Source organism: Saimiri boliviensis, chromosome 12 (assembly GCF_048565385.1).
Source record: "Saimiri boliviensis isolate mSaiBol1 chromosome 12, mSaiBol1.pri, whole genome shotgun sequence".
NCBI lineage: Eukaryota > Metazoa > Chordata > Mammalia > Primates > Cebidae > Saimiri > Saimiri boliviensis.
The window spans coordinates 79,907,247-79,928,320 of NC_133460.1; the positions used below are offsets into that span (position 1 = coordinate 79,907,247).

Genomic DNA, 21,074 nt, shown 5'->3' on the forward strand with positions numbered 1-21,074 from the left:
AATCCTGTCTCTACTAAAATACAAAAAATTAGCTGGGCATGGTGGTGTGCGCTTGTAGTCCCAGCTACTTGGGAGGCTGAGGCAGGGGAATCACTTGAAACCGGAAGGCGGAGGTTGCAGTGAGCCAAGATCAGGCCACTGAACTCCAGCCTGATGACAAAGTAAGACTCCGTCTCAAAAAACGTATACATACAAGAATTTGCCAGACATGGTGGCTTGTACCTGTAGTTCCAGCTACTAAAGAGACTGGGGTGGGAAGATCACTTGGGACCAGGAGGTCGAGGATACAGTAAGCCATAATTGTGCCACCGCACTCCAGCCTGGGCAACAGAGCAAGACCTTGTCTCAAAAAAAAAAAAGAATTATTACAATTAATTTTATCTGCTTTTTTTCTCTTTTCACATTGCTACTAGAGAATTTTTCATTACATTCATGCCTTGCATCGTAGTTTTATTGGACAGCGATGAAGCAGCAATCAGCCATTTACAGATTTACCAAGCTTGTGGGCTGTCTGCCACTTGTGAGGCACTGAGCTGAGTGCTGAGGAGAAAAAGCTGAAAAAGACAAAGGATCAGCTCTCATGGAGACTTCTTTCCTTCCAGGAGATGAGTGATTAGTATTAGTGTCTTGTGTGATGCATGCCAAAAAGGAGGTGTCCCCTGAGTATGGGAGCATAGGAGAGTGGCATCCAAGTCATGCTGGGCAGTCAGGAAGCCTGTCTGGAGGAGGGGGATGCTCAATCTCCAAAGACAACAGAATTTTATTAAATGCTAAATAAATCAAGAGGTTCAAGAAGAGTATACCAAGTCAGAGAGAACAGCTTGATCAAAGTCTGCATGACTGGCTGACTTTCTTCAGGAAATTTTCTGAAAGTTTAGTAATTAAAGATGGCTACAGGGTTAAACTGTTCTTTCCAATCTTCTTCCATTTTAGAGGAAGCATGAAAGAGAAACAATCAGATAAATATGGTAGATATGAAGCACAAAAAGTAGGCCGAATCTCAAATTGCTCTTAGCAGGAATTTTTTTTTTTTTTTTTTTTTTTTTTTTTTTTTTTTTTGAGAGACGGAATCTCTGTCACCCAGGCTGGAGTGCAGTGGTGCAATCTCGGCTCACTGCAGCCTCTACCTCCCAGGATCAAGTGATTCTCCTACCTCAGCCTCCAGAGTAGCTGGGACTGCAGGTGTGCACCACCATGCCCAGTGAACTTTTGTATTTTTAGTAGAGACAGGGGTTTCACCATGTTGGCCAGGACTGGAACTCCTGAGCTCAAGTGATCCACCCACCTCAGCCTCCCAAAGTGCTGAGATTATAGGCATGAGCCACCACGCCTCACGGAGCAGGAAATATTTTTATATGCCAAATGCCAGGGGAAAAGAAGGGCTAAGTTCTTAGCTACATAACACAGCTTGCACTTAGGGGTGGTAATGCTGACATTGTGTTTCATTCAGTCAGGAAATGAACTCCCCATACAGGCTGTATTTAATAATAATAATGATGTTTGGCCTCCCTTGGAAGCAAGATATCTGTATGGAAAACCCACACCTAAGAAGTAATACTGACAAATGTCAGACATTTGATTGGCAGAAAGTTCTAAGAATCTATGACTCATCTATTGCTTACAATCAAAATCCAAATCACAACTGTTAATATCTTTGTAAATGAGTCAGACCTGCTGTGGTTCAGAAACTTTTCATTTTATGTTGATTTCTGAAAACCACAAAGTTTAAGTCATCTTGACATTTACAAGTGAAGAAGTAGATGGGGTTTAAAGTAAGAACTAATTAACTAGGCCGGGCATGGTGGCTCAGGCCTGTAATTCCAGCACTTTGGGTGGCTGAGGTGGGCAGATCACCTGAGGTCAGGAGTTCAAGATCAGCCTAGCTAACATGGTGAAACCCCGTTCCTACTAAAAAAAAAAAAAAAAAAAAAAAATACAAAAAATTAGACAGGCATGGTGGTGTGTGCCTGTAATCCCAGCTACTCAGGAGGCTGAGGCAGGAGAATTGCTGGAATCCAGCAGGTGGAGGTTGCAGTGAGCCGAGATCATGCCATTGCACTCCAGCTTGGGCAACAAGAGTGAAAATGCATCTCAAAAAAACAAAACAAAACAAAACAAAACTAATAAACTGCAAAAAAAAAAAAATTGAGAGCTTTAACATGACATGATATTCTGCCTCAACAGTTTCAGTTCTGCTTGCTGAAGCACTAAAAGTGCTCATGTGCATAAACCATCCATGGTACATTCTGGCTACAGCTCCCACCTTTTACTTGAGAAGCATTCATTTCCTCAGCTAAGCCTCAGAACAGCCCAATACAAAGAAAACTTCATTTCATTAAAACAGTTAAGTATCTTACATTAGCACTAGACAAAGAGGATTTCAAGTAAGCTTCAAAAAAAATATAAGAACAGAGCTTGTTAAGATGCAAGTTGAAAGGCCAGTAAATCTGAGAGAAACAAGAAACCCAAAACAAGAGGACAGGCCTCAGAAATCTCATCAGGCCTTGAGCAGGAAAAGGGACACGTGCTCAGAAAACAGACACCGCACTGCTTTGGAGTCTATAAATTTATTGAGTAAAAACTAAATCAATGTCAGGCACATTATATTTGATTGGGTTCAAATTTGGCTGATGTCCAAATGCAGCAGAGAACAGAGGGGAGGAAGGGACCCAGGGTTGCTGGCAAGGGGACACTGAACAAAACAGTTTTCCTTTTATTGTAAAATCGGGGATCACACAGCTGGTGTGAGTCAATTAACCAAGGCAGGGGACTCAATGTTTTACCGGCAGGGGGAAAACCAAAGTAAGCAGACAACTTTCAAGATAGGAGAGGGCCAGAACACTGAGAGAACAAGCTGCAGCAGAGGTCAGCTGAGAACAGTGGTGAAATCTGCTGGGTCACTTGGGGAACACGGTGACCACGTCGTAGCCCTCGGGTGGTGTGACTCGCTCCCGGGCATGCTTCTCACAGTAGATTTGATCCTCCACAAAGAAATGGCCCTTCTGTTTCAGGTTGGTGCCACAGTCAGTGCACACGTAACACTCGGGATGGCGGTGACGCTCCCGCAGCTTCACAAACACACCGCTACAAAAACAAGGGAGGGAAAGGACTCTCTCAGTGACAAGCACCTGCAGGTGGCATCTGAGCTCTGCACCATCCTTCCAGAGCAGGAGCCTGGGGCTTCTCCCCAGGGACCCATCACAGGGAAAACCAGGGCCTCACAACTGGCCTCCAATCATAAGACACTTGCTTTTTTTTCTTCCCAGGGTCCAGAGACATTTTTCCAGAAGCTCCTCCTACTTCAACAAGGCAGTCCTGATTTTTATCCTTTTATATGTTCATAACCTAAGGGCTCTGCGGTGAAGGAAAACCTTCACAACCTGGCTCCGGGACCCAGGACCTTCCCGGCCTCTCTACTGCATTTTTCCAGGAGGGATTTGCCTCCTTCACAAGCAAAATGTACAACATCCAGCACTTTCCACATTTTCATGCTTTACCCAACCTGCAGGGCCTGCAAAGGCTGTGCGAAGCAGATACTCACACAATCCCAGTGCCACATTTGTCACACATAGGCAACTTCTGAGCATTTCCAATCGACGCAGCCACTTTAGTGACAGGAGCTTTAACACTTCTGAATCCTGAGGGCTTGTTGGGATCCCCTGAAATGAGGGAAACAAACACTCTCATTGGCCAGGAAGGGCAGAATTGTATAAGTATCACTCAGCTTTTCAGAACCACTTATAAATATGTGTTCAGGCAAGGCCATGGGAACTGGAGTGATTCTGCTATGTTATCCTAGGCACATTACTTAACCTCTTTGGTCGCCACTTTCTTTTTCTATAAAACAGGAGATTGACTCTTAGCCAAAAATGAAAGGCCAAACAGCCAAAACAATCCTAAGCAAAAAACACCAAAGCTGGAAGCATCACACTACCCAACTTCAAACTATGTTACAAGGCTACAGTAACCAAAACAAAGTACTGGTACAAGAATAGACACATTGCAAATATATAGGGCATACTTGGGGGGAAAAAGGAAAAAAATTTTTTTTTTTTTTTTTTTTTTTGTGACGGAGTTTCGCTCTTGTTACCCAGGCTGGAGTGCAATGGTGCGATCTCGGCTCACCGCAACCTCCACCTCCCGGCTTCAGGCAATTCTCCTGCCTCAGCCTCCTGAGTAGCTGGGATTACAGGCACGTGCCACCATGCCCAGCTAATTTTTTGTATTTTTAGTAGAGACGGGGTTTCACCATGTTGACCAGGATGGTCTCAATCTCTCGACCTCGTGATCCACCCGCCTCGGCCTCCCAAAGTGCTGGGATTACAGGCTTGAGCCACCGCGCCTGGCCAGGAAAAAAATTTTTTTAAATTAAAAATAAATAAAAATAGCCGGGCGCGGTGGCTCACACCTGTAATCCCAGCACTTTGGGAGGCCGAGGCGGGTGGATCACGAGGTCGAGAGATCGAGACCATCTTGGTCAACATGGTGAAACCCCGTCTCTACTAAAAATACACAAAATTAGCTGGGCATGGTGGCACGTGCCTGTAATCCCAGCTACTCAGGAGGCTGAGGCAGGAGAATTGCCTGAAGCCGGGAGGTGGAGGTTGCGGTGAGCCGAGATCGCGCCATTGCACTCCAGCCTGGGTAACAAGAGCGAAACTCCGTCTCAAAAAATAAATAAATAAATAAATAAAAATAGAAAAGAATAGACACATAGGCCAATGAAACAGAATAGAAAACCCAGAAATGAGACCACACACCTACAACCATCTGATCGTCGACAAACCTGACAAATACAAGCAATAGGGAAAGGATTCCCTATTTAATAAATGGTGCTGGGAGACCTGGTTAGCTATAAGCAGAAAATTGAAACTGGATCCCTTCTTTACACCATACACAAAAGTCAACTCAAGATGGATTAAAGCCTTAAATGTAAAGCCCAAAACTATAAAAACCCTAGAAGAAAATCTAGGCAATACCATTCAGGACATGGGCATGAGCAAAGATTTCATGAGGAAGACCCCAAAAGCAATTGTTAACAAAAGCAAAAATTGACAAATGGGATCTAATTAAACTAAAGAGCTTCTGTACAGCAAAAGATACTATCATCAGAATGAACAGACAACCTACAGAATGAGAGAAAAGTTTTGCAATCTATCCATCTGACAAAGGTCTAATATCCAGCATCTACAAGGAACTTAAACAAATTTACAAGAAAAAAAACAGATCGGGCACAGTGATTCATGTCTGTAATCTCAACAGTTTGGGAGACTGAGGCAGGTGGATCACTTGAGGTCAGGAGTTTGAGAATAGCCAGGCTAACATAGTCAAAGCCCCTCTCTACTAAAATTACAAAAATTAGCCAGGTGTGGTGGCATGCACCTGTAGTTCCAGCTACTCAGGAGGCTGAGGCAGAAGAATTGCCAAGATTGTGCCACTGCACTACAGCCTCGGTAACAGAGCAAGACTCCATCTCAATAAAAGAAAAAAACAACTACATTAAAAAGTGGGCAAAGAACATAAACAGATACTTTTCTAAAGAAGATGTACATGCGGCCAATAAACATGAAAAAAAGCTCAACATCACTGATCATTAGAGAAATACAAATCAAAACCACAGCGAGATATCATCTCATGTGAGTCAGAATGGCTATTATTAAAAAGTCAAAAAACAACAGATGCTGGCATGGTTGTGATGAAAAAAGAACACGTTTACACTGTTGGTGGGAGTGTAAATTAGTTCAAACATTGTGGAAGATAGTCTGGTGATTCCTCAAAGACCTAGAGGCAGAAACACCATTCAACCCAGCAATCCCATCACTGGGTGTATACCCAAAGGAATATAAATCATTCTTTCATAAAGATACATGCACGCTTATGTTCAATGCAGCACTATTCAATATCAAAGACATGGAATCAATTTAAATGCCCATCAATGATAGACTGGATAAAGAAAATGTGATACATATAACACTAGGGAATACTATGCAGCCATAAAAAGGAATGAGAACCTGTCTTTTGCAGGGACATGGATGGAGTTGGAAGCCATTATCCTCAGCAAACTAACGCAGGAACACAAAACCAAATACCACATGTTCTTACTTGTAAGTGGGAGCTGAATGATGAGAATAAATGGATACATGGCGTAAAGGGGACAAGACACACTGGGCCTATTGGATGGTGTGGAGTGGGGCAGGGAGAGCAGCTGGAAGAATGGCTGATGGATGCTGGGTTTAATATCTAGGTGACGGGATGATCTGTGCAGCAAACCACCATGGCACATGGTGACCTATTTAATAAACCTGCACATCCTACACATGTGCCCCTGAACTTAAAAGTTGGAAATTTAAAGACAAAGTTTTTAAAAAAGAAATCCACATCACAGAAAGAACAGAATCATCCGAGTACAGCAAGCTACAGCGACAGCCAGATGACAATCATCTCCTACAGAGCAGAGGAAGGAGCCTTTCTGTAGTCAGCCTGGTGCATATAAAATAAGCTCCTAGTAGCTAAATGCTGAGCTGCCCAAGGCCCAGCTCATCACATCTTAGGTAACAAAGCCCTGTACCATGGTGGCTATTAACAATGGTAAGCTGTTGATATTGCTATTACTACCATACATTCAACTTGCTGTGCTTCCACAGAACTTACCTTTGTACTGTGGTTTAGCCTTGCAGGATTGCTATGTTTGTCAGCTATGTATATGTCTCTCTCCCTAGACTGCAAATTAGTTGAGCACAAGTACCTTCTTTTATATACATTTCGATACCCCACAGAGCCTAGCATGAGGGCACAGCAAATAGAGGCTCAATAAATACACTGAAATAAATGATAAAATGACATGACAGATCCATGATGGTGCCTTTGTTAGTCCAACATGCTTTGGCCCAAGACACTAGAGAAGCCTCTGCACAGGCATGGCTCTGAACAGGCACCTGTGAGCATCCCGGGCCCCAGAAGAAATTTTGTAAAATCCTCAGGCCAGGCTCTGCCACAGACCAGCTGAATGAGCAGCTCCAGGTGCAGGAGATTCAATTCTACGCTCCCGGCTAAACCCACTTATTTAGACTAAAGCAGCTGCTCTCAAATTTGATTGTGCGTCAGAATCACCTGGAGGCCTTGTTAACACGCAGATTGCTGGGCCCCACCCCAGAGTTTCTGATCCAGAAGGCCCAGAATGGGGCCTAAGACTTTGCATTTTCAACAAGTTCCCAGGTGCTTCTGGTCCACTGGGCAAGAGCAAAGAAACAGCTTCCTGTGCCAGGCGAGGGGATGAGAAGAGGGCCACCCCATGACTGCAGTCACTTCGGGCAATCGTGGGGCTGATGGATGAGGGCCTTAGCCCTCTTGTTTTTTCAGAAATTGAGTCTCTATATGCTGACCAATCCTTCTGAACCAAAAATAGAGACACGTGTTCACACAATGGACATTTATTTATTAATTTTTTACCACTGTGCCCGGCAACACGGGGTATTTAGAATACATGGTTGACTATTTGACCACGATTACCCCGCCCCTCTCTTGCCATGCTTACCTTCAGTCAGTGGTTCCCTCCTGGGGGCAATTTTGTCTCCTAGAGAGCAGTTTCGAATGTCACACTGAAAGGGAGGGCCACTGGCATCTAGTGGGCAGAGGTCAGGGGTGCTGCTGAACATCCCAAAATACACAGGGCAGCCCCACAGCAGGGCCTCATATGGCCCAAAATGTCAGTAGCACCAAGGCTGAGAAACCCTGCTCTCAATGGAGTAGACTTCCCCATCCCCAGACTTTGGCCAGTGTGAGCAGATGTGAGCCTTGCTTAGGCAAAAGCACTAAGGGCAACACTAAGTGTCGTGTGGTGTAGCCATGACCCCACAGAGCTATGGCCTCTGCCATGAAAACAGCAAGCACCAGGTGCCTCTCCCTTCCCTGGGCTTAAATGAAGAGGACTCAGGGGGCCTGGTCCAGCCCCGCCAAGCCCAGCAGAGCCGCAGCTGTCCAGCAGCCCTCATAAATACAGGTTACCCACTGGTTTGGGGTACTTGGCTGGCTTATGGGGAACAACAAGAGAGTATATGTGAATGCAGCCTGAACTCTCAACAGCCCTAACAGTCTGAGCCTAAGCTCAGACTTAGGCTTCCCCACTCCAAGCTGGGATGGTTCATCACTGGGAACTGATGCCCACAGATGACCACCTGGCAGCACATGAGATGGGGCAGAGATTAGGAGATACCATTGTTTTAAGTGGTGAGCTCTACAGATGGGCATGGGGAAGGCTTAGTTAGGCCTACCAGCAAGTGCATAAGAAGAAACCACCTTTGTGCTTCTGTTCTCCCTGAGCCCAAGGCACCTTCTTGCCTTTCCCAAGCCTTCCTCCCTTCCTTTGGGAGGAGGACAAAGCTCTAATTTTATTCATTATATATTTTACCTGTATTTTTTAAAATATTGCATTTAAATGTCATTGTTGTCTTGATTATTTTTTCAGTGCCCCCGTAAATTCTGCACTCAAGGCCGGGCGCAGTGGCTCATATCTCTAATCTGAGCACTATAGAAGTCCAAGCGGGCAGATCACTTGAGGTCAGGAGTTCGAGACCAGCCTGGTCAACATGGTGAAATCCCATCTCTACTAAAAATACAAAAACTAGCTGGGCATGGTGCCACATGCCTGTAGTCCCAGCTACTCAGGAGGCTAAGGCAGGAAAATGGCTTGAACCCAGTGGGCAAAGGTTGCAGTGAGCTGAGATCATGCCACTGCACTCCAGCCTGGGCAACAGAGCAAGACTCCATCTCAAGGGAAAAAAAAAAAAAAAATTGCACTCAAAGCAGTGCCTCCCTGACCTCACCCTGATCCTGGCCCTGCCTAGAGAGATCTCAGAAGGGCCTGGGTGGGCATCTTCTCCAAGCATCATGCCTCAAGCATCCCAAACAGATTCCCTCATTTTCTGGCTGATGGTGCTGAAGCCACCTGGCTACCTGCCCATGACAAGAAGGAAATGGCAGCATCTCTGCATACCTGGGCAGTTTGCAAAGGCACTGACTGGGCTGAGAACCAGCTCAATGAGGTCAGGCTCTCTTACGCAATGGGCTTTTTCACATCACACACTCAATCCACAGAAAAATCACCAGGAAAGAAGAGAGGCTGCAAAAGGGCAGAATGAAAGAAAGGTAGGAGGGGCATGCAATCTCCACCTGGTAGGAGAATCCACATCTGTTTCTAGAATGAAGAGACCTGACCTGGACAAAACTGGGCACAGATGGGCCAGAGCAGGCTGCCTGCCCCACAAGACTCGCTGCGGCTTTTTCAGCCCTGCAGCGCCACCTGCTGGCTTCAAGGTTTTTCTCTTGCTTATCCAGCCAACAAGGCTAATCCAAAGAAATCTCTCTTTCTTTCTTCTCAACTAGCTTACGTTGAAAATACTAGCTTCCTGTAATCCCAGCACTTTGCGAGGCCGAGGCGGGTGGATCACGAGGTCAACAGATCGAGACCATCCTGGTCAACATCGTGAAACCCCGTCTCTACTAAAATACAAAAATTAGCCGGGCATGGCACACGCCCCTAGTCCCAGCTAGTCAGGAGGCTGAGGCAGAGGAATTGCTTGAACCCAGGAGTCGGAAGTTGCAGTGAGCAGAGATCGCACCACTGCACTCTGGCCTGGGTAACAAGAGCGAAACTCGCTATCAAAAAAAAAAAAAAAAAAAAAAAAACTAGCTTCCTTTGGACTCCAGGCAACTACAAAAATTTCCAAAGGTCTCTTCTTCCAGTGAATCCTGTATCCCAAATATTTTTTGAAAAAAAAAGTGAAAATTAGCTCAATAAACCACAGCTGTTTTTCTATCCACTTCACTGTTCAACAACCTTGCATGGCTCCACACTCCTTTAGAATCAGGCCCATGATTCTTAACCTTGCACCCAGTATCTATCTTGCACCCCATATCTAACTCAAGATCACAGGAGCATTCACCTGGAACCCTGCGCACCAGCCAAAATGAGCCTCAGCACTTGCTGAACAAGTGTCCAGCTTTCTCATCTCAGAGCCTCTGGCCATGACTGCTCCTTCCAAATCTCCAATCATTAAAAGCCTCCTTCTATGGACAGATGAATAGATAAACTGTAGTATACATATACAATGGAATAATATTGTGCCTTAAAATGGAAAGGATTTCTGACACATGCTACATGGATGAACCTTGAGGATATTAGGATATTACGCTAAGTGAACTAAGCCAGGCCCAAAAGGACAACTACTGCATGATGCCACTTATGTAAGGGATTTAGAGTAGTTCAATTCATAGAGACAAGTAGGAGAGTGGTTACCAGGAGTTGGGAGGAGGGAGGGATGGGGAGATACTTCTTAATGGGAACAGTTTCAGTTTTGCAAAATAAAAGGATGGATGGTGATGACAGTAGCATAATCACAAAATGTACTTAATACCACTGAAAATCATATTAAGATGGCAAATTTTCTGTTACATATTTCACCACAATTTTTATTTAACATAACGGCTTCTTCTGCCTGCAAATTTTGGAATTTGATCCAGAACAAAAAGAAGTTTGAGGAACCAAGAGCCCTAGTCTAGAGGCTGAATTTTACCCAAAATGAGACAGCCCGTGTTGGGTCTTCAAGGTTTATGACCAAACCCTGCCGTAGCCAAGCTTCCTTCGGGGGCCTCACTCACTGTGCACCCAGCAGTTTACAGACGCAGCTTCACTTAACCCTGTAAATAATCCCATGAGGTCCTAGTTACTAGCTTCATTGGACCTGTGCAGAAACTAGAGCTTAGAACTGCAAGCAACTTGCTGGAGGTGTCACAGCAGGTCCGAGGCAGATCCTGGAGGCCAGTGCTCTTTCTGGTCTGCAGCATTGCTTTCTGAACCAGAGGCCTTTCTGAATGACAGGACCCTTCATCAACTGCCTTTACTGCCTTAACCTTTCACCATTTTAGCTCAAATAACAACAGGCATTTGGGGCCAGGTGCTGTGGCTCACATCTGTAATCCCAGCACTTTGGGAGGTCCAGGCTGGTAGATCACCTGAGGTCACAAGTTCAAGACCAGCCTGGCCAACATGAGAACCCCATCTCCACTAAAAGTGCAAAAATTACCTGGGCATGCTGGTGCATGCCTATAATCCCAGATTCTTTGGAGGCTGAGGCAGGAGAATCACTGGAACCTGGGAGGTGGAGGTTGCAGTGAGCCAAGATCGTGCCACTGCACTCCAGCCTGGGCAACAAAGCAAGACTCTGTCTCAAAAAAAACAGGCATTTGGTTTTCTTCTCCCAAGAGCCTTCTACATATAAAGAATGTTTAGTATGGTATCTATCCTGTTACAGTCAGTAAAGATTTCATGCAGGTACACATTAAAAGACACAGGAGAAACTACAAGATTTGCTATCTCCCTCTTTTCTTCTAGCAGAATCTTGATTCTCTTTGGGGCAAGAAGCATCAGACGAAGGGATAAACTTTTTTAAAAAATAATCCTAATTCCCAGACTCTTGTTTACCTAGGTATAGCCACGTGACTAAATCATGGTCAATAAAATGTAAATGGCAGAGTAACATGGGACTTCTGGGAAGGAGAATGCTGGCTCATCAGAAATAGGGACGCCCTGGTTAGCCCTATCTCCCTTCTTCCTTCCTGTCACCTGGAAGTAAGTGTGATGGCTGGAACACCAGCTGCCAACCAGGACCACAAAGTAACTTTGGGAATGGAAGCCACAAATTTGGTGGCTAGACTGCAGGATAGAAGTCCAGATCCTGGCCGGACGCAGTGGCTCACACCTGTAATCCCAGCACTTTGGGAGGCCGAGGTGGGTGGATCACGAGGTCAAGAGATCGAGACCATCCTGGTCAACATGGTGAAACCCCGTCTCTACTAAAAATACAAAAAATTAGCTGGGCATGGTGGCACGTGCCTGTAATCTCAGCTACTCAGGAGGCTGAGGCAGGAGAATTGCCTGAACCCAGGAGGCGGAGGTTGCGGTGAGCCAAGATCGCGCCATTGCACTCCAACCTGGGTAACAAGAGTGAAACTCCGTCTCAAAAAAAAAAAAAAAAAAAAAGAAGTCCAGATCCTGAAGAGCATGGAGCTTCCAAATTCATGTTCAGGTCCTTCTCTGTGAGCCCAGATGAGCTCTGCAGCATTTTTGTCTATTTGGGCACGGATGAACTGACCTTGCCTCTCATTGAAGGGTTTCACATCCACATAAGAGTAAAATAAGCTGTGGTTTGCCACATGTTTTAGCAAAGTTGTCATCCTCAAGGGTTGGCCCCAAAGTTGTTCGTCAGGCAAAGCTAATACTGGAACTTGATACGAAGTATGGCTCGTTACTTCCCAGCTGCTCAGCTACTCCAAGCAAAAGAGGAAAGCAGTGGTAGAACAATAACATTTTAACCTAAAAGAAGCACATGCAAACACATGGCCCATCCTTTCCTAATTCCTCACGGTTGTATATTGCCACTCTCTCTAAAGAAACCACACAAACGGGGAGGAAGCTCGGGTGTCAGGTGTAGTCAGGGAACTTTCTGCTCAGAAAGGGCTTCCCAGTGAGCTGAATCTTCAGCTGTGGACTCTGAGGAGGGAGGTTCATCCTCCAGAGGGCACTAGGCTCTCAGCCAACATGTCAATCCTTTTGCAACCTGGCTGAGGCAGGTCTCACGCTCAAAATCACAAGATGTCCCCTAACTGGAGCATCTACTGTCTTTTTGCAGATGGGTCCATGAGAGAGATAAAGAGGGCAGAGAAAGCAAGATCACACTGAGGTGCCCAAGCCTCAAAAAAGGAAGAGACTTTGGGAGGCCAAGGCGGGTGGATCACGAGGTCAAGAGATTGAGACCGTCCTGGTCAACATGATGAAACCTCGTCTCTACTAAAAATACAAAAATCAGCTGGGCATGGTGGCGTGCGCCTATAGTCCCAGCTACTCGGGAGGCTGAGGCAGAAGAATTGCTTGAACCTAGGAGGCGGAGATTGTGGTGAGCCGAGATCACACCATTGCACTCCAGCCTGGGTAACAAGAGCAAAACTCCATCTCAAAAAAAAAAAAAAAGAAAGAGAGAGTGTGAAGGGCTGGGCATTGCAGGGACTAGGGACGGATGCAAAACCCAGCTCTCTGGAAGAGGCTACTCATGAGTGTCACAGGGGGTGCGGATGAGGATCCACCTGGGAGGAGGCGGGTGTCAGGGCTGCTGATACACAGGTCGCCTTTGTGAGGGGAAAAAAGCATCCCTTCTTCAATACATCCACCTGTCACAATTTCTCAACCTATACCATTGTTATTAAGTGAAGATACTTGTACTGCTATCCATTTAAACATGATCATAAGTCTTCAGTGAGAAGCATGTCTCCTGAGACCTGCAGCACCCTATGGGGTGGCCCTAGGTGCCTCAACATCAAAGCTCACCCCAAGGACAAGAAAGCTTTTCCACAACATTTCAAACATCACAATAACTATGCAGCGAGTACTCGGTTACAGTGATGGTGTTTTACACAACTTAGGCCATTTCATGACCACGACAATCTTAGAGGAAAGGATTGCTATCCCTGATGGACAGATGAGAAAACAGTCCTGGGAAGGTTCGGAGATTTGCTGGAGGTCACAGAGTAAGAACATGGCCACAAGGTGGTGGTTGTGGGGGTGGGTCTCAAGCCCTCAAGAGGGCTCTCACAAGCCCTAAAGCAAAGCCAGCCCCTGGCTTCACTGAGGGCTGCTTCATCCTCATTCTGCTGCTCATTGCCCACAGCCTTCCTCACTCCTTCCTCAGCCACCACCAAGGTATTGTTTCTGGGCTCAAAGCAAATGAATGGCCAAGACACACCAACAGGTTCCCACAGCAGTCAGGCTCACCCCAGCCTCTGCATGCTCTTGCTCATGTGATAGGACACAGTTGGCCAGGCCTGGAGTTTCTTAAATACAGACCCGGGTGGGGGAAGTGTGATCAGCACTGTCTCTTCCCCTTCTCTCTCCTCCTCTCTCTATCGCTTTTAAGGAATTTCAGCATTTTAAAAGGCCATGCCCTCCAAAACAGGCTCCAGGGTGTGTTCACCTGTGCCTCCGCAATGGCTGACTCTCACATCTGACCGTGAACAAGAGCCTCTAACTGCGGATGGAGCTGGTTACCTTTTTCTTCAGACTCCAGGATTTCTTGCAAAACCAAGAAAGACGTGGACTGTTTCGGGGGCTCATTCAACTCTTGTTTCTCCTGAAGCATCTTGTAAACTTCAGATTCTTTGTCGATGACAAGGCCGCTTGGAGGCTGAGCATGGTCTAAGCTGTAAAGAATGTTTGAAAAATTGATTAGGACATGACAGAGGTTAAAAATAACTTCACTGGGAACCTCCTCCAGGCAAAGGCACCACTGATTTGAAGGATAGATAGAATACCTCCAAGCCCTCTCCTAACTCAGCCATAGATCTGCTGCCAGCACAGTGAAAGTGAGACGTCTTTGTAGTCAGAGCTGGCTGCCGCTTCAATACAATCAGAGGCTCTTCTTCTAAATAGCTTCGGTAGTTCAATTACCTTTTGGCCTAATCCCACGGAATGGGAATGCTCTATCTCTTTATAAATTATATCAACAGCATTATGTCCAGAGAAAATTTAGAAAAGAAAAAAATGTCACACAGCCCAACCACAAAGAACTCAGCCAGGTCCCTCTTGTATGGGCCACAAACATTGCTTTCATGAGCAGGAATCTCATGTTCTGCATTCCTGACTATCTCACAGTGCTTTCCCTGTCTATAAATACCTCCTGATTCTCAGGGCCAGGCGCTTGGGTCTCCTCACCTATAACACAGAGGTAACAGTACGTTCCTTGCCTGGTTCACAGGTTGGTGGTGAGGTTGGGACATGCAAGTGCTTTGTAAACCATGAAGTGTTCAGGCCCAGGGACGGGCAAGCCAGGCCTTGTCTTCCCTACCTTTCTCCTGTCATTCTGGGTGACCCAGAACAGGGCAAGACAGGCAGAGCCCACCTCTTTTCCCCAGGACTCCACTTTTTAAGCAGTGGACGGTGACAGGGAGGTAGTCTCTCATCAGCTATGCCTGTAAATCTATCCTGCATCTGACCCCTTCTCACCTTCCCACCTGCCTCAGGTCCAAGCCATGCCATCCCTTTCCAGCAGGGCTGACAAGATGCGTAACTTGTCTCTGCTATCACTAACGGTCCAAGGACAGTCTTATTTTTGACTAGAGGCCAGAGTGATGGCCTCTATCCAGAATATCAGAGTGATATTTTTTATGTTTTTAGAGACAGGGACTCACACTGTTGCCTAGGCTGGAGTACACTGGTGCAATCACAGATAACTGTAACCTCAAACTACTGGCCTCAGCAGCTAGATCCTCCTGCCTCAGCCTCCTGAGTGGCTAAGACTACAGATGTACCACCATCCCCCACTAATTTTGTCATTATTTTTGTAGAGACAGGGTCTTGCTGTGTTGCCCAGGCTGGTCTCAAAGTTCTGGCCTCAAGTGATCCTCCAGCCTCAGACTCCCAAAGCACTGGGATTACAGGCATGGGCCAGAGTGCCCAGCCCAGAGTGATATTTTAAACACATGAATCAGACTGTGTCATGCTTCGGCTCAATGTATTCTCATTTGACTTAGCACAAAATATTTAGTTTTAATAATAAAATATATATTTCATCAAATTCAACTTTTTTGGAGTAAATGTTATCACAGAGGAAAAAGTCCCTAACATATGTGTCCCAGGCTTCTCCCTCCAGACACATCCCCTGCCAGCCCTGGCTCACTCCACTTGACTGAGACCAGGCTTCCTGCTATGCCTGGCAAACGCTAGCCTCACAGCCTGTGCCCTCACTGCACCCTCAGCCTGCAATGCACTTCCCAGGTGTCACCATGGCTCCCATGCTTCATCCAGGTCTCTGCTCAAGTGCACTCCTCAGAGTGGCCTTCCTGACCCCGACTTAAAACAGGCCGCCACATCGCCCACAATCACTCTTAACTCCCCACCTACTCTCTCAGCATGTATTCTACTTGTATTCCTTTATTTCTTTGTTGCCTGTCTCCCCACTGGAAAGTAAGCCCCAGGAGTGGGGGGATATGACCTGTCTTGCTCCCCATCATATTTCCAGGCCTGGATCAGTGCCTGGCACAGGTCACAGCTTAGCAGGCATCGAGCAAGTGAATGAGCACTGCAGAGTGGGTCCAAGGCTTCCTTCCGCCTTGCTGCGCTCTCTCTGTTCCTGCGGGCTCACGAGGTCCTGCAGGGCAGCCGGCCTCTGAGGGCTGTGCCAGGGACATGGGCAGCCCCACCTCTTGGCCCCCGATCACCTCCTTCCTCTCAGCCTGAGCTGCTAGGGAGGAAGGCCAGTGTGCCCAGTGGAACCAAAGAGCAAATATCAGATGGAGGGGCAATTTATTTATACAGATGATAGGTTTCTGCACATAAAGAATTATGCTTCCTCAGTTAAAAAAAAAAAAACTATCAAGTCTCCAGCTTTATAGATGCAGGCAGTGGCCAGGAATGGTTTTATTCAGCAACTCTAACCAGTCTCTCTTTAGGGCTGGCGCCACTTTCACAGATGCAAATGAATTGTATCAATCATGCTTATTCATTTCCAGGGTATGTGTTTTCCCTGAGTAATTCTCTGCCGGTTACCTTTTCCTCTTTCTTTCTCCCTCTCCTTTCTTCTTTTCTCTTTTCTGAGACAACCTCTGGGGCACATTCAGTCTTCAGGTTCCCAGCTAAAGGCAGAGTCAGTCACAGCAATCAAGCTCCAGGTGCTTCCCTTCCACTCCAACCATGTCCTCACAATAGAGGAAAAGGTACCCAAAGAGTGACATATGCTTTGTGACTGCCAAAGAAGGTCAGAATTTCAGTAGAAAGGCTCATTGGTCACTCCTGCTGGCTGCGTTTGGGGGAGGGAAAGCAGCTATCCCTGCCTGTCCTGCCCGCTCCAGCTGCTCTCTGCTTGGCCTCTACCCACACCTGCAGGGAACTGTCGGCAGGCGATGGAACCACCTGGAGTAGCTGTTGTAACCAAGGGTCTTTCTTTATCGCATGTTTCCAGCCCTTTCTTAAGAGTTATACGCCTGACTCTGAGTCCTGAGTTTGGAACTTGCCCTATGATAAACATATTACATTATTTTTGGATAAATCTTTTTTCTATTATACTTAGAACTATTTTAAAGTTGAGATCAGATTATGGAATGTTCTTGGGAAAGATTTTTCCTCTTCTTTGGTGTATGTTATGTCTGGAAGCCACCAACAGAACACAAAAAAATGACAGAGCCCAAACCACAAGGCCATCACATATTCTTACAGAAAATCATCTTGTGAAGGATTTCTGTGATTTAAAAAAAAAAGCTTGCTATTTTTCTCAAATAATTATAGTATCTTTATACCACTGGATGATTTATAAAGCACTTTCCATTTCTATTACCCTACTTCAGGCATGGGTACACCTGACTCAAAAATAACATCCTAAGATCCAAAGTCTAAGTCTTAGACACTAGACTACAATGTATTGACATGATGCCACAATATCTTAAAAGATAATGACAAAAATATGAAGAAGAAATAGAGCAAAAAAAATCTCATTTTTATATTAATAACAGCAATGAAAAAAATACTACAATCATATGGCTTCAGAAAATATAATACACACCACTCAGTCTCCGGGAGAAAAAGTTTTGAGGGTAGAACAGCGAAAATAAACACTTTCTTCTGAACCCACTCTGTACAGCTTTAATAACAAAATACAAAATATAAGCAAATTCAACCCCTTTGAGTAACAATACATTACACAGTTTCCTAGTTCCTCTTTCTCCCTGGGGGCTGATGTGTATCAGTTTCCTAAATGTCTAACATTTTCTCCCACTATTTTAGGACCTGACCTGTGGGCCCCAGGGTTGTTCTGGCCAAGCCACTCCCATCCCAGCCTAACGAGGTGGCTGACACAGCCAGGAACAGGAGGGTCCCAGTGGTCTTTAGAATATAAGAAGAAACTCCCCTTGAGCCCACGTCCCGAAGGAGGATTTTGGAGACTGAGCCTGCAGACGTTATGCGATTCTCACACCTGCTCCAGCCAAAAGGGCAGCTGGGGTGAGGGTCAGAAGGATAAGGAGGATGGAAAGCAGTGTGCCCATGGCTCTGGGGCACGGGTCAGCCCAGCAACCCTGGGATGAAAGTCTACTCCACCAGAGCCATGAAGTGACCCGAGTAAGGACATAAAGGGGCTTTTTTTTTTTTTTTTAACTTGGGCCATCATCTGTGGCAGCCACTTAATTCTCTGTACATAAATCTCAGCTAAAACAAGACAGCCATAAGAAAAAAATTCTCATTGCTGACACAACCTTAGTAGGGTCATTTTCTCACTTAGTAAGAAAATTTTGATACTTTAATAAAACAAACATTAGAATAGAAAGGGGAACTATGTGAATCATTGAAAGCATCCGGACAGGAGAAGATGGTCTCCTCATAAAAATCTTTTTCCTGTCTGAGAAGATGAAGTAGACATATTTTTGCATTTTACCCAGTACAACCCAAAACCCTGTACATTACGTATAAAGCAAACATGAGAAGACTCTGACAGGGCAACAGAAGGCAGACTGGCTGGGGACCCTGCGTCCTGAGAACCATGGTGGTGAGTTCCCATGGTGCTCTTGTTGCCTTGGACATCCTGGACATGGAGTTGAGGGCAGCAACCTGGAAAGCAATGGGCACAGACAGAAGAAGTCTCAAGAGAAGGCTGCTATCTCTGACTCAATGATCAGAAAGGGGCAGCCCAGCAAGACACAACACATTGAAACAATAACCACTGTTCTCCAGCCAGGAAAGGCCAAGGGGAGAGTCCAGACTTCTAGTCTCACCAGGCTATGATAGGGTTCCCCAACTACCTCACTGGGGTAGGCTCAGAGAAAGCCCAGTAGGGAGTCCCGATTTCATCCTTACCCAGCTGTAAAGAAGAAAACCTAGGAGAGAATCAGGGCTAGTGGAGGCCATGTGGGGCCAGAACTCACATCCCATCCAGCAGGAATGAGTGGCCCCAGTGACCTCAGGTGCGAACAGACGGCAGAGTGGGGAAACTGGACTTTTTATCCCTACCTGTCAGTAATGAGTCAGCACCCCAATCTCCTATCTGAGAGGAAGCCAGTGAAAACAGAAGGTTTTAATGAGATCCAGAATCTAATAACATAGTAACAAGAATGTTCAAGATTCAGTTGAAAATCACGTCTCTCAGAAGAACCAGGAAGATCAATAAAAGATGCCAACACCAAGATGACAGAGATGTTGGGATTACCTAACAAAGATGTTAACACAGTCATCATAAAAATGTTTTATTATATTACATTTATATATTATAATAAATGTTCAATTACAATGAACAATTATGAGCACACTTGAAACAAATTTTTTAAAGTCTCAACAAAAAAACATATAAAGAATGAAATAACAACTGAAACAAAAACCACAGTGGATACACTCAACAGCAGCATGAAGGAGACAAAGGAAAGAATCAGTGAACTGGAAAGTAGAATAATAGAAATTATCCAATTTCAAGAACATAGAGAAATAGAATGGGGCTGGGTGTGGTGGCTTACACTTGTAATCCCAGCACCTTGGGAGGCTGAGGCAGGTGGATCACCTGAGGTCAGGAGTTTGAGACCAGCCTGACCAACATGAAGAAACCCTGTCTCTACTAAAAATACAAAATTAGCTGGGCATGGTGGCAGGTGCCTGTAATTCCAGCTACTTGGGAGGCTGGGGCAGGAGAATCGCTTGAACCCAGGAGGCAGAGGTTGTGGTGAGCCGAAATCAGGACATTGCACTCCAGCCTGGGCAACAAGAGCAAAACTCCATCTCAAAAAAAAAAAAAAAAAAAAAAAAAAAAAAAAGGAGAGAAAAAAGAAATAGAAATAAAGAGCCTTACAAACCTATGAGAATATATAAAAGATCCAAAATGCATGTCAATGGAGTTCTGGAAGAAGAGAAAAAAGGGGGGACTAGAAAAGTACCAGAAGAAATCATGTCTGAAGGTGTCCTAAATTTGGTAAATGACATAAAGAAGTGAAGTGAATGTGAAACATAATAAACCTAAAAAAATGCACACCAAACACATCATGATAAATTTCTGAAAACCAAAACAAAGAAAGAATTTTCAAAGCTGTAAGAGAAAAATGACACCTTATCTAGAAGGGGAAACGAATTCAAATGACAGCAGATTTCTTATCAGAATCCAAAAAGAAAAGAAGGAAGTAGCACAATGTTTTCAACTGCGGAAAGAAAAAACTGCCATCCTAGCATTCTGTATCCAGTGGAAATATCCTTCAAGAATGAAGGAGAAATCAAGACATCCTCAGACACAGGGAAACTGAGAGCATTTATCTCTAGCAAAGCTAGAGATAAATAAATGTTTAAAGGAAGTTCTCTAAATAGGCCAAAAAATAATAATAATAATAGAAGGAACCAGCCAGGCACAGTGGCTCACCTGAGGTGAGGAGTTCAAGACCAGCCTGGCTAATGTGGCAAAAACTTGTCTCTACTAAAAATACAAAAATTAGCCAGATGTGGTAGCAGATGCCTGTAATCCCAGCTACTCAAAAAGCTGAGGCACAAGAATCACTTGAACCCAGGAGGTTGGAGGTTGCAGTGAGCAGAGATCACACCATTGCACTCCAACCTGGGTGGTAACAAGAGTAACAAGAGTAAGACTCTACCAAAAAAAAAAAAAAAAAAAGTAACCTTGGAGTACGGAGAATGGAAAAAAAAAATAAGCAAAAATATGGGTTTTAAAAATACTTTCCCTCTTAACACATTCTAATTCTTTTTGACAGAGCAAAAATTATAATACTGTCTGATGTGGTGGCTCACCTATAATTCCAGTACTTTGAGAGGTCAATGCAGGAGGATCGCTTGAACTCAGAAGTTCAAGACCAGCCTGAACAATATGATTAAACCCCATCTCTACAAAAAAAAAAATTAGCCAGTCATAATGACACATGCCTGTAGTCTCAGCTACTCAGGAAGCAGAGGTGAGAGGATCACTTGAACCTAGGAGGTGGAAGTTGCAGTGAGCCGCTGCACTCCAGCCTGGGCAAGAGAGAGAGAGACTATCTCTAAGTAAGTAAGTAAATAAATT

General features: G+C 45.2%; 1 protein-coding gene across 1 annotated transcript in view; it reads right to left on the reverse strand.

Annotated features, from left to right (window-relative positions):
- Positions 1–2,551: 2,551 nt before the first annotated feature.
- PDLIM1 (PDZ and LIM domain 1) overlaps positions 2,552–21,074 on the reverse strand; it is a 57,869-nt gene continuing 39,346 nt past the window's right edge. Inside the window, exons 5-7 of the mRNA XM_039465048.2 lie at positions 14,096–14,247; positions 3,542–3,659; positions 2,552–3,084 (exon numbers count right to left, since the gene is read on the reverse strand). Of these exons, the coding sequence (XP_039320982.2) occupies positions 2,898–3,084; positions 3,542–3,659; positions 14,096–14,247 (457 nt within the window). The 3' untranslated portion in view covers positions 2,552–2,897. The remainder of the gene's footprint in view (positions 3,085–3,541; positions 3,660–14,095; positions 14,248–21,074) is intronic.